The sequence below is a fragment of the Neophocaena asiaeorientalis genome, unplaced genomic scaffold (genome assembly GCF_003031525.2).
Source record: "Neophocaena asiaeorientalis asiaeorientalis breed wild unplaced genomic scaffold, Neophocaena_asiaeorientalis_V1.1 scaffold798, whole genome shotgun sequence".
NCBI lineage: Eukaryota > Metazoa > Chordata > Mammalia > Artiodactyla > Phocoenidae > Neophocaena > Neophocaena asiaeorientalis.
In genome coordinates this window covers 2,647,735-2,661,530 of record NW_020173042.1, presented here as the reverse complement: position 1 = coordinate 2,661,530, position 13,796 = coordinate 2,647,735, and the positions used below count along the sequence as shown (strand labels likewise).

Below are 13,796 nucleotides of genomic sequence, written 5' to 3'. Positions count from 1 at the left end.
TCATCACCTCCTTTTGGAAGCTGAAGGTTTATACAGTTTGTGATAAGCTTTTTGGTGTTATCACAATAAATAATAGAATTTTAGGGCTGGAAAGGACTTTAATGATCTCTGTCTAGTTTCCTTACTTTTCAGATGAGACTATATCCCTGTTATTTTTTCTTCAGTTTGAGCATTTCCAGCAATATATCAGTTTCTTTTATATGCTTTAAAAGTTGGAGTCAACTAGGTCAGAAGCAGGAGGATAAATAAGTTAGTCTCTTTTGCAACGACTTTCCTAGTAATAGGCTTGTAGGGTTGGCAGAATTTGGGACTGCACTGTTGACCCAAACACCTAGAAAGTCCATGGCTTTCAACATTTGGAAGTGCTGTTGTAACAGTGTTTTAATTAAGTCCTTATTTTTATAAGCTGATCCTTTATAAGTGTTGTCTTCAGTTTAAATCCTTTGAGCATGACGACGATTCAATGACAATTTTCAGTCATTCACTCAAGTCTTCTACTTTATTCCCTTCTGTACTTGTAGAAGGGGATAAGCTCAGTTTTAAAATGACCAATTTTATCTAGGTTATTTTAGTAAAGAAAGTCTGACAAGTTTACTTTCTGATCTAATGAAGTGACTGCTGTAGATTCTGACTTGAGATCAAGGAGCCTTGCAGTCGACCTGGAGACCACATCTTTAGTCTGTTGTTTCCTTAATGCATGCTTTTAGGAGACTTGTGGGTACTTATTTTTTGGTGTTGAAGTTACAGAACCTAAGCCGTGTTGCCCATAGGATCTTAATACAGAGTATGTGTCTATTTTCTCTTTTTAAAAATACTTCTGACTTCTTGAAGACAGTGACTGTAATATATGTTACATATATTTCCTTTGCTCTTCAGTTTATCTTTTTAAGGAGCATTCAGCTTAAAAATGTTATGAAACGATACATACAGGCCAAGGGATGTATGCCGTATTGCCATAATATGTGGCTGTTTGTCAGAAGATTATTTCTAGGTGACATTTGTTACTTTGTCTCATCAGTCAGTAAAGAACTTTATCTTCTTTAAGTCTGCACATTGGTAATCCTGTTCTTTAATGTGTCTGTTTTTCCAGTTTTGACGAAGAAGCTGGTTTAGGAGTTACTCTTGTAGTCCTTACTAGTGCATTTCTTTCTGTACATTTTCCATTTCTTGCTGAAAACAACAAGGCACTTTTCCCTTTCATTGATTCTTCATACCAAGATTTTTATTACTTGTATGTATTATGACTGTGAAAGGGAGGCTTGCTCAAATGATGTCTGTCTTCTGGGCAAGTGGTGTGATTGGTTTAATAATTTAAAAATATCCTGCCAATATGCATTTTTAGATTCCCAGGAGAATGTAATGTTCTTTTAAGAATTCTGTGTCTTGTTTACTAATGAAAGAGTAAGAAAAGTGGGGCTTCTTCAGAATGTTTCGCACATACAACAAGCAGCATCAGAAGGACCTCCTAGCCCTCATATTCATGAAGAATTAAAAGTCTTTTGGACTTTTCAGTACGTACAGGTTTGCTCTTCCTATTGATATCTTAAAATTTTTAGTTCATCACCTATCATTTGTTATTTGCAAATGAATTTTTTTCGGGGCGGGGGGAGGCTTCTTTCATGATGCAGAATGTATAAGTTCTTTCGTAAGTTTGCAGTTTGGGCTTATTTTTGTTGAAGGAGAAGGAAAACATTGTCTTGTTTACCTGTAAACACTTGATTGCATTATTTATTGATGTGGTAATGCAGTTTCCTCAGTTAATTGTAAATAGAAATTTAGTTACTATACACAAAGAAAAAATAACATGCTGGTGTACCCAATGTGTAGTGCTCTTTACTTAAATATACTCCCAACTTTCAACACAGTAACATGCTTTCTTTCCTTTGTGAATTCCAGGATTATAGGACCAATATGTCCTGCCCAGCATTTAAGCAGGTGTGGCAGGGAGCTGGGTCATTTTTCTCATGTCTTAGACATAGATGAATGGTTCTCCCAAGTGTGTGTCTTTACTCTCAGTCTGAACATATCCATCCTTTCTTGGTTGCTCAAGAAACTGGTTTCTTAGTTGCTTTCTGCTGCTCTTTGTCCCTCTTAACCATCTGTTGGTTGAATCTTGTGTTAACTCTGCCAGTCCTTCCTGTTCGGGTCACTTTTTCAAATCACGGCAGCCTTTGCTTCCTTTCTGGCTTTCTTTCGGCTGAAATAGATGGAATATTACTTAAATGACCATAAGGAGGTGTTCCTTTGCTTTTGAAAGGAAGCTAATATAAGCATTTTATGCTTTTCCAAAAAGGCCATGTAAAAAAAAGATCACTTCTGTTGTTTGAGTTTATATATTATTATCATATATTAAAGATATATCATACACTTATGATGTTTGAGTTCATATTTTAAATTTAAGATTATATATCTTAATTTTAAAAAGTGAACTTCTCAAAAATGTCAAATGTTTATTTTGTACTACTGAATAAACCAGAAGTTGTGCTTAATTTGCTGTTTTTCTCCAAGAACAAACTGTGTATACAGTTTGTGTTTTAAAATTTGGTGTTAAATTGACCAGTACAGAGATCAAGTCTGTCCTCAAAATGCAAAACCAAATTTTGACAGCTGTTTTGAAAACAAACAGAATGAACCAAAACCCAAAGAAATGCTTATCTAGTCTGCAATGTTAAAAATTGTTCATTGCTCTGAAGAAATAAGAAAATTTTATTAGACCTAGAACTACTATCACAGTATAGCTTGATAATTTGGATTGACTTAAATCCGCTGCTTAGGATTCTGTTTTATCTTCTCTTACTAGATTTTGTAAAAGAATATTATTTGAGTACCATTTTGAGAGGGTTGGGTAGATTTCATGAGCTACCTTGGCAACCGATGAGGCACTTTTAATACTAGCTAATGTGAATATCTGTTGGGTTAATGAAACTTTTGTTTTTTATCTTTTTCTTCAATTAAAAGATCACTGTAAAATATTAACTATAAACATTCAAATAAAACAGAAATATATGAAACAGGAGCAAAAGGCCCTGTCGTCCAAGCCCTGTGACTTTTATTCTCTGATTTCTTTTTCTATGACATGTTAATTATAATGATAATATATATTTTATTTTAAAAAGTTATTCCCAGATAAAACATGCCTGCCTTTTGGGGCCATCGCTTTACATCTGTCCGGGTCTTCAGTATATTCAACAGTGCACAGTGCTTGGTCCTGTGGATTTACCGTAATTAATTGCCCTGTTCATAATGGATGAACATTTAGGGTTTTTTTTTTTCCTTTTGCAGTTAGCCTTTCAGTGAATATCCTTCATACACATCTTTGCATCTTTTGAGTAATTTTGTAGGAAGAGTTTCTGGAAACAGTATTACTAGGTCAAGAGGATATGCATATTTAAATTTTTAATAGCTATTACCAGATTGCCCCCCAAAAGTTTTACATTTACACTCTCACCAACTGTTTATAGTGGTGTCTGTTTATCTATATTCCCAGCATAAAATGTTAATCTTTGTCAGTGTGATAGGTAAAACATTACTGTAGTTTGCTCTCCTTTCGTTCATCAGTGAAGTTAATTTTAAGTACCTATTGTTTGTTTATATTTCTTTTATGAGTTGGCTGTTATGGTCTTGGATCTTTTAAAATTGGGTTGGACTTTTTCTTATGATTTTAAAGGACTTTTTGTATATTATAAATACTAGTTTTTAATCATCTGTTCTGCAGATTTCCCCCCCCCCCATTTTCATGCTATTTCTGGGATGTTTTGGTTATACAGAAGTTTTAAATGTTTATGTAGTCAAATTAGAATTTCTTCTTTTGATTTCTGTGTTTCTTTAAGGCTTACAAAGCCTGTATCTACTTCAAGATTATAAATTACCCACCTTTCCTTCTAGTTTTCATTTTTATATTTTAACATCATTTAACCTATTCGGAATTTCCTTTGGTGTAAAGAGTGAGTGGGGAATTTTGTTTTCAATTTCTTTTCTATTTGGCTTTGTTGTTTCAGCACGATTCACTAAATGATCAATCCGTGAGCAATTGGGGAGCGGTTATAAATCTGTTTTGCAAAGATCAGCAGAATTGGCCTGTCTGATTGGTGGTCACGGAGCAGGTTTATTAGCACCTGAGCAAGGGCTTCGCGCTTCTGAGACTACGGTCCGGTGGCCGTCCTGCCTTTTTACCTTAGCCAATGGCTCTGCTGCTCTGTGGCGTTCAGCCCCACGTCCACTCACGGGAGCGAGGCTTCACAACGGCTGTGCTGCCACAGCTGATGGGAACCATGACTTTATTCTTAGTTCTGCTTCTTAGTTTTTGTTTACTTTCTTTTTTTTTCAATGATAGAAATGGTCTTATTTGCCACTCGCAGGACTATTACTGAATTAGGTTCTTGAGTTTGCATGTCACGGACAAACATGGCTCTGGTTACGTGCTTTACGTGCTGTGTTGGGTGTTTTACCAACTTACGTCCTGTGACTATTGTTCTGTTTCTGATCTCCAGTATTTTAGCAAAACTGCAGATTATGAGGAGATGATTTACCCTAACAGCCCCCTTCAGACCCAGACTGCATTGGGTTTTTAATAGTTACTATATTAACCAGGTTTATAGATTTATGACCTCTTTACTCGGGCTCAGGCTTCTGAAGCTAGGACGCAGGGAAGAGCTTTAAGGCTCCAAACTTTCTGAAATTGAACTTCACATGTTACCTGTTCTGTGTGAAATGCTGTATATGCCCCCGCCCCCTGCCCTGGAAGAAGTGCCAGACTGATGCTTATAGGGTGGCATCTTTCTGTTCTTAAGTGAGCTCAGGGCAGGAGCCTCGTGTTGCTGGTGGAGGTTTCCCCCAAGTCCGGACGGCTCTGCAACATACGTATCCAGCAGCAGAAATGAGAATAATTTACAGTCTGGCATGAACCACTCCTGTACTCCTTAGCTCCAGCGCCCTTGATTAGCTGCTTTAATTTAATGTGCCTGTGTCAAGATCCGATCAGGATGTTTTATTTCTGACCCTCTCCTTAACCACCCTTCTCCTAATCATCCTGAGTGAGTTAGGAACTCACTTCTACTGTGAGCTTTTCTTGACCCAGACCTGATACTTACCTCATTCCAGTTTTTTCTTCAGTACTTACTTCACATAAAAGCAGTCTGAAATTAAGTTATGTACACGATCATTTTCACCAGGAGGCCTAGCTGGTTTAAAACTTGGTGTGTCATCTTTTCTCTACTCAAATCTTGAAGAATATGGGTAGTTTCAGAAACGCTCAGCTTTTCCCTGGAGCTGGGTGGCAGCTGATGCTTTCTTTCATACACCTTAGATGTGAGACAGTTCCTTGTTGTTTTTACTCGGAAAAGCTAAAGGATATTAGACAACATCACCAGTTCATTGTGTCTCTGGCTTGAATTAAATGGACCAACCAGGATCCAAGAATATTTTTAACTTGGCTAACTGAGTGTATTTTTTCCCCCTACTATATGGAAGTCGGACATAACCCTTCTAATGTTAAAGATTGTTGAGAGACCGGATGGCTATGACTGTTGCCCTTTGTGATGTCCCACTGTAAGATGGGGAGTCATACCTACCTCCTAGGGTAGTGGTGAATTTTAAAGAAGTTAACTTTGGTAAAGTCTCTAGCACAGTGCTTGGCACATAGTAGGGTGTGTTAATTTCTTTCCCTTCCCTGCAGGCCATTCACCTGCTCTTCCCTCTACGATTTTCCATAACACAGTTTTTACTTGGAACCAGCCTTCTGCCAAGAGTCTCAGTTTGGTTGTGTACTCCTACAACTACTATTTTTGGCTTGACTTCCCTCTCCAGCTCCCAGTGGTCCAGCCACACAGTCGCCTATTGTACCAGCTGGTTGATGTAAGTCTATCCATCCTCAGAGGAACCTGGTTACTTACCAGTAAGCTGTGTTTCTCTGAAAATGTAGCATCCTTGGTAACTAATATAGTTGTTTTCTTTCTTTACCATCAATGATGGATTACCTACAACAACTTCCTTGTGTGATCCTCAAGTTGGAACTAGAATTAGAGAATTTAATTTGTTGATATTGGTCTCCTAGTGAGTTCCTGAGTCCAAGACATATGACGCTGATCAGGTAAAATGCTGTGGAGACCCATGAGGTCAAAATCCTTTTCAGTGCTCTGAGTGATATGAGACAATAATATAAAGTGTCAAGGATGATACATTTTCAAAGAAAAAAAGTTACTGGTAAGTAACTGGGATTTTTGAGTAATATTCCTGTAAGTCAATAAATAAGAATTCCCAAACTTGTTTTACCAACAAATGCTTTTGCATTTGAATATTATTTCATAAATGAAAGGGATATGGTTATTAGTTAAGGTTAATAGTTAAAGAATGGGGTAGGTTTCTAGAGATACTACATAGATAATGAGGTGGGTATAGACCTTCAGTTTGCTAAATAGGTGTTCTCTTAGCTTTAAAAAGAAATTGAAGTCAAAGTCTCCATTAGGGAAAAATCAGCAAATGCAGTTGGTTCGTTCCAGAAACATTTTTTGAGTGCCTACTCTTTTTTGAGACACTGTGCTGAGTATTGTTGCGAGACAGAGGTAAAACCACACTCGGCCACAGCCGCTTTGAGAGCTTATTTCCAGCCCCTTGGTGACACTTTTATGACTCAGAATTGAGGTGATGGGTCATGGGGGTATGGCAGGTGTGGGGTTGGAGATAGTACTTAGCGTTGCAGCCTTTGCTGTCTTATTTTCTGTGCTTCTCTAAGTTCTTTCTGTTAACGGAAAAGTCAGCTGACCTCGTTCAGTAGACTCAGAGCATTTTCGCTGTCACTAGAGCAAACAGGTGGAACAGAGCCAGCGTTCCTCCTGTCTGGTAGTTGAATAGGATATTCAGCAGTCCTCCCGTAAGTGTGACCTTGGATTTAGATATTAAAGCAGGTGAATAAGTCAGAGTTGGAGAAGCAGCCGCTCCCCCTCGCCCCCCAGGCTTTAAAGGGGACCAGTCTTCAGAATTAAAATCACAGAATTAATTTACCTCCGCCATGTGTAGAACAAAAATCAAAAACTCCAATTTAATTGTTTTGCAAGAAATGAAATTATTTTGTATTTAAAATCACTGGGTAGTGTATAGCACTTTATTCCGTAGTTATAACCACTCCTTGCCCCAGAGTGACCTGGTTAAGTAACTTAAGAAGAAGGAATGAAGGCATGGTAGGAATAGGACAAGAGGCAGATGCTGGGGGAGGAGATGCCCTGTGACACTGTTGGGTGTCTCTCTTGCACAGCACCCATTGCACGGGCATCTCAGGGTGAGAACTAGAGCATAGGCATGAAGCTTGTGGGTGTTGGAATCAGAATTAGGCTTCCATCCTGGCTTGGTAATTTACTACCTTTCTGACTAGGCAAGTTATTTAACCTCTCTGAACCTCAGTCTCCTCCTCATTTTGTGAAATCGTGATGCCAAAGGCTAAGATGAGAAGTGGTTAAGAAAATGTATATAAAGCACTTAGCACAGTGCCTGCAACATAGTACGTGCTCAATAAATGTTAACTGCTGTTATTATTGGACGGATGGATGAGGAATTGCATCGGAGGCCAAAGAAGGAAACAGGGAAAGATTGCGGGTTCTGGAGTTTTAGTAAACTGTTCACACCTTCTTATTGAGCTATGAGCTTTCTAGTATTATCTTTAATCTTTGCCCTTTTGGAAAGCAAATTAATGGATTAATCACTGTCACAGTTCTTCCTAACTACTCTATCTTTAAACCTTCACTTCCACTGAGGAAGGAACTATTTTTGTGCTGCGGTGACTGTGACTATTGGAAGATTATCCCCCTGGCCTGAGGAAGTGCTGAGGGCCAGGTGGGCCTGGATGCCAAAGACTTCCACTCTGATTTCACCAAATCTAGACCCGCGATTTTTAAGTCCTCTTAAATAAAAATGAAACATTTAATAATTATGTGTGTTGTATAGACATGACTTTTTTGGTTTCATTTTACTACTTCAATTCTACTTCTTTTTGCTCTATTTTCATGGATTATATGTCCAGGGTATTTTTGAGAAGGCTCTGGAGACCTGATAATTGGGTAATGGTACTCTTTTAAGAAAAGCTGGATTCCTAGACAGGATCGAGAGTGCTGTGGTATTTGGGCACAGATCTTTACCGTATTTCATCAAGTCAAAGATGCAAACTTTTTAACATTTTAACATCTGAAACTGGCATGCATCTTAGAATCACTGTGATAAGAAAGCATTGTGTTATAGTTTAATTGGCAACATTATTTTCTTAATGATACAGAAGATAATGGTGTGCTTTGAAATTGATGTCATCGTAGATTGGATGAAATATGGTATTTCAGGGAAATATATTTACTTAATGGGCATTAGAAATGTATAGAAATGTGGTATCGTGACAATATGTGTAGTGGGTAAGAGCAGGGGCTCCAGAGTCAGACGTTCTGGGTTTAAATTCTAGCCCTAACAGTGTATGACTTTGGGCCAGTTACGTATCCTTTCTCTATCTTAGTTTTCTCACCTGTAAAATGAGCGCTAAGAATAGTCCCCATCATACAGCGCTGTTATGAGGACTAAATATAAGACGTGCAAGTGTTTAAAATAGTGCCTAGCACATAGGAAGTGCTTAATAACATGAGTTATTATTGTTAATAATTTAGAGCTTACACTTCTGCAGAGTTGATTTGAATCCATTTCGTTGTGATTGAAATTCAGGTCTATTACCTTTAATATTTGTGTATCATCTGATAATATCAGCAAATGACACTTGGGTTTTTAAAAAGGGAAGGTAAAGGTAAGACAGTTTAACCTAACAAGTTTCTATATTCTTATTAAGATTTAAGTGGCATATTTGGTGTGTGTATATATATATATATATATACACATATATATATATATATATATATTATTCCGTGTGGATGAGATGTAAATGAAATTAAGCAGTGAGGTAGAAAATTTATAGTGAAAGCAAGGAGCAGTTAATCTGAGGCCAACCTAAATATAATATTTGATTCTTATTGATACTGGTAAGTATGGAAAGGGTTGGAAGGTTTTGAAAATTTGCAAAATCTGAAGCTTTTTCTATCACTAGGTAAAAGAGAGGAGAGAATCCTTTCTGGTTTTTATGAACTTACCGTCTCAGTAAAGAAATTTCTTTTTCAAAATGCTGTAAGTAGGCAGCATCTCTTTATAATATGATGCCTACAGCTTCAGTTTGTCCTTTTATTCTTACGAGTCAATTTTATTTTTTCTGTTCTAGTGTTCGGTGACCAGTGACTTGGATTTTCCAACACAAGTCATCCCGTTAAAGACTCTGAATGCAGTTGCTTCAGTACCCATAATGTATTCTTGGTCTCCTCTACAGCAGAATTTCATGGTATGTAAATAATGTGTCTTCTTATTTGGTAATCACTTCTTTTAAATAAAAAAGCATAGATAATTTTCTTGTCAAGGTGAGTGAAGATAGTATAAGTAAAAATAGCTATCGAAATGGGAGTACTTAGAGTAATTTTTTAAACCAATTAATATATGTATTTTTAAGCCTTTTCGGTGTTGATGTTGCTCTTTTCTTAGTCCTTTCTAGTTAAAATATTCTCCAAAGGAAAAGTATTAAGCAAAAGCCACACCTGAGATTAAAAATATATTTAAAAGATGAAGCTTCTAGTTCTTATCCTTGAAGATGTTGGTCAGTATCCTGTAATCTCAGTCTGACTTTGAGGTTTTGTTAATTGAGAACGTATTATTTAAAACAATTTTAGGCAGCATGTTATTAAGTGATAACGTACACTATGAAATATTCTCAGGGCAAGGTTAAGCACTTTTCCACAGATAACACTGGCACAATAGCTTTTGTAATGAAATGCCAGTATTTAATTCTTTATAGAAGTAGGATGAAGGAGGATGGAACAAAAGAGAAATTTGAGTATGCATTCTTGACTTATGTTGTTAAATTAAAGATACATAGTTTTATTACTTAGTTGGTATATAAAATAATAGGGCTATTACAGTGTTGATGGAAGTCCTTGGTGAGCCTCCTTTAGAGAATTACCTGCTAGATTTTTAAATAAACAGATGTTTCTAATGGCTTCAGTAACTTTGCTCTTAAAAATTTTGCAGTGGAGGCTTAAAGGCAAACTTCAGATTCTCTTTTGCCATTGTGTATTTTTGTGCATTTAAGGCTTTATTCAGAAACATTTTGTTTGAGAATCATGTTGCAGGAGCTTCTGGGAGGGTTCATATTTTCACAGACTGTAATTCTGAAAGCATATAGTGTTTAAAGTTGTCAATAAATTTTACTTCTTTTTTTTTAAACCATTTAAAAAATTGAAGTATAGTCAGTTTATACTGTTGTGTTAGTTTCAGGCATACAGCAAAGTGATTGCTTCAGATTCTTTTCCATTATAGGTTATTACAAGATATTGACTATAGTTCCTTGTGCTATACAGTAGGTCCTTGCTGTTTATTTTATATATAGTAATGTGTATATGTTAACCCCAAACTCCTAATTTATCTCCCCCTCCAAAGGTGTCAATAAATATTATGAATCATCCATGGGTTTTGCTGGTGACGAAAGCTAGGTCAGGCAAGCTGTCTTTATTATGGCTAGGATATATTTTGAGGTGCAAAGGTTATATGGCTATAATTGGGAAGACAAAACAGCCAATTGTCATCTAATTTTGGCTTGTGTCCAAAATAATTAACTCTCCCAGTTTAAATGGGATTAGTGCAGGTGAGGTGTGATGGCAGCTAGACTCATTAGTTGTATATAAGCTTGACCCTGAACAGAACAATAAATACATTAACATCTAAATTTTCCTTTTATACCCCATATGCACTTTTTCTCCCGGTTTCCCTTTTCCTTGTTTGTCTAAGGTACCATTATCTTTAAGAACTCTGCAGTTATCCTTAATTTGTTATGTAGGAATAATTTGAAAAATTTCCCTTTTCTTCCTGTTTCCTGCCTGCTCCTACGTGACCGTTCCGTGTGTGTGTCACGGCCTTTTGCCGGCGTATTCCTCCCTGTCGATCATGGGCCAGCCTAAGGCACCTCACACTTGACCTTTGATCTTAGCCAAAAGGCCGAGAAGCGGTAGGCACCTCACGCTTGACATAGTTGCCATGTCCTCCCATCAGTCTTACTTAGTCAGTCCATTCTGTTTATCAGAATTATCTTTCTGAAATTCTGTTTTTAACCAATACCTTGTTCAGAGACCCATTAAGACTTAGACCTATCCTTGTTTTAGTCTCCATATTGAGATATGGACTTCAGAAACTTTGTCTTTTTTTTTTTGCGGTACACGGGCCTCTCACTGTCGTGGCCTCTCCCGTTGCGGAGCACAGTCTCCAGTCGTGCAGGCTCAGTGGCCATGGCTCACGGGCCTAGCCGCTCTGCAGCATGTGGGATCTTCCCGGGCCGGGGCACGAACCCGTGTCCCCTGAATCGGCAGGCGGACTCCCAACCACTGTGCCACCAGGGAAGCCCTTATATTAGTTTTTATTTCCTTTTCCTTTTTTGGGAGTATGGTTATTTATGGGTTCTTTTTTTGTGGAATATCCTTTTCTTAATAAATTTATTTATTTTGTCTTTGCATTGGGTCTTCATTGCTGTGCGCGGGCTTTCTCTAGTTGGGGCAAGTGGGGGCTACTCTTCGTTGCAGTGCGCGGGCTTCTCATCGCGGTGGCTTCTCTTGTTGCGGAGCGTGGGCTCTAGGCGCGTGGGCTTCAGTAGTTGCAGTACTCAGGCTCAGTAGTTGTGGTGCATGGGCTAAATTGCTCCGCGGCATGTGGGATCTTCCTGGACCAGGGCTCGAACCCGTGGCCCCTGCATTCACAGGTGGATTCTTAACCACTGCACCACCAGGGAAGCCCTCGCTGGTTTTGATAAACCATAGTTCATCGATCCTAAGAAAACTTGGAAACGTCTGAAATAGGCATGTCTTAAAATTGATGATGAGTCGTAATTTGCAGCATTTTTTCCTTTCTTAGAGGTACATAAGATAACGGTAAGTTTTAATGATTGATGAAATATTAGATTAGGTAATACAGTATTTTTTCTTAAATTATTTCCCTGTAAACAGTTTGTTTTCTCAGATATGCTTATTGATGTGAAGGGTTTTTTACTTCTTTGTGGCTTTTAGAATTTGATGTCTATTTTAGATCTGGAGAACTGGGTACAGACATCTACTTATGAAAAAATATTGTTGTATTTCAGTTATGTTACATTTACTCTTAAAAAATTTGATACTTAGGATAAGCCTGCTTTTTAAATATTTTTTACTTTTAGGTGGAAGATGAAACTGTTTTACATAACATTCCTTACATGGGGGATGAAGTTTTAGATCAGGACGGGACTTTCATTGAAGAGCTAATAAAAAATTATGATGGAAAAGTACACGGGGATAGAGGTGAGTCATGTGTTTATTCTCTTGGAAACACGGCCAGAGAATTGATATTTTATTATTTTTTTTAAAACATAGGTATGAAAGAGATTTTTTTTTTACATTAAAATTGTTGGACTGGCCTGGGCTCACAAGCCTAAAATTTTCAGTGTTTTCCCTAACTATTTTTATTTTATTTTATTTTTTTTAACATATTTATTGGAGTATAATTGCTTTACAATGGTGTGTTAGTTTCTGCTTTATAACAAAGTGAATCAGTTATACATATACATATATCCCCATATCTCCTCCCTCTTGCATCTCCCTCCCACCCTCCCTATCCCACCCCTCTAGGTGGTCACAGAGCACCGAGCTGATCTCCCTGTGCTATGTGGCTGCTTCCCACTAGCTATTTTACATTTGGTAGTGCTTATATGTCCATATGTACACTACCACTCTCTCACTTTGTCCCAGCTCACCCTTCCCCCTCCCTGTGTCCTCAAGTCCATTCTCTAGTAGGTCTGCATCTTTATTCCCGTCTTGCCCCTAAGTTCTTCATGACCATTTTTTTTGTTTGTTTGTTTGCTTTTGGCTGCATTGGGTCTTCCTTGCTGCGTGCGGGCTTTCTCTAGTTGCGGCGAGCGGGGGCTATTCTTCGTTGCAGTGCGCGGGCTTCTCATTGCAGTGGCTTCTCTTGTTGCAGAGCACAGGTTCTAGGTGCGTGGGCTTCAGTAATTGTGGCTCGCAGGCTTCAGTAGTTGTGGCTCGCAGGCTCCAGAACACAGGCTCAGTAGTTGTGCCTCGCAGGCTCTAGAGCGCACGCTCAGTAGTTGTGGTGCACGGGCTTAGTTGCTCCGCGGCATGTGGGACCCTCCCAGACCAGGGCTCGAACCCGTGTCCCCTGAGTTGGCAGGCAGATCCTTAACCACTGAGCCACCAAGGAAGCCCCATTTTTTTTTTTTTTAGATTCCATATATATGTGTTAGCGCCCTATTTTTAAATTGAAGGATCATGCTTGCCAGTTGAAAATTATTCATAGCTGGTCGTAACAAACTGTGATGTCAATAACATGTAAATTAAATGGAATTGTTTGAGTGTATGTAGATTTTAAGATTCTTTAGCAATAAAATCAGTGAGGAATAGGGCTTCTGCTTATGTGACATGGGCTCCAAAAGGCCCTATGTTCAAAAATACCTTCCCGGGCTTCCCTGGTGGCGCAGTGGTTGAGAGTCCGCCTACCGATGCAGGGGACACAGGTTCATGCGCCGGTCCGGGAGGATCCCATATGCCGCGGGGCGGCTGGGCCCGTGAGCCATGGCCGCTGAGCCTGCACGTCCGGAGACTGTGCTCCGCAACGGGAGAGGCCGCAACAGTGAGAGGCCCGCGTACCGCAAAAAAAAAAAAAAAAAAAAAAAAAAAAAAACCTCCCCCCCAGCACCACAA

General features: G+C 38.5%; 1 protein-coding gene across 5 annotated transcripts in view; it reads left to right on the top strand.

The window, feature by feature from the left end:
• The window catches only part of EZH2 (enhancer of zeste 2 polycomb repressive complex 2 subunit), a 42,280-nt gene that overhangs the window by 2,924 nt on the left and 25,560 nt on the right, over window positions 1-13,796 (top strand). For 4 of the 5 annotated variants that reach the window (XM_024742855.1, XM_024742852.1, XM_024742854.1 and 1 more), the window contains exons 3-4: window positions 9,236-9,352; window positions 12,260-12,380. In XM_024742855.1, the coding sequence (XP_024598623.1) occupies window positions 9,236-9,352; window positions 12,260-12,380 (238 nt within the window). Of the gene's footprint in view, window positions 1-5,674; window positions 5,854-9,235; window positions 9,353-12,259; window positions 12,381-13,796 lie in introns of all 5 variants that reach the window. The other variant, XM_024742856.1, reaches the window with a different exon arrangement.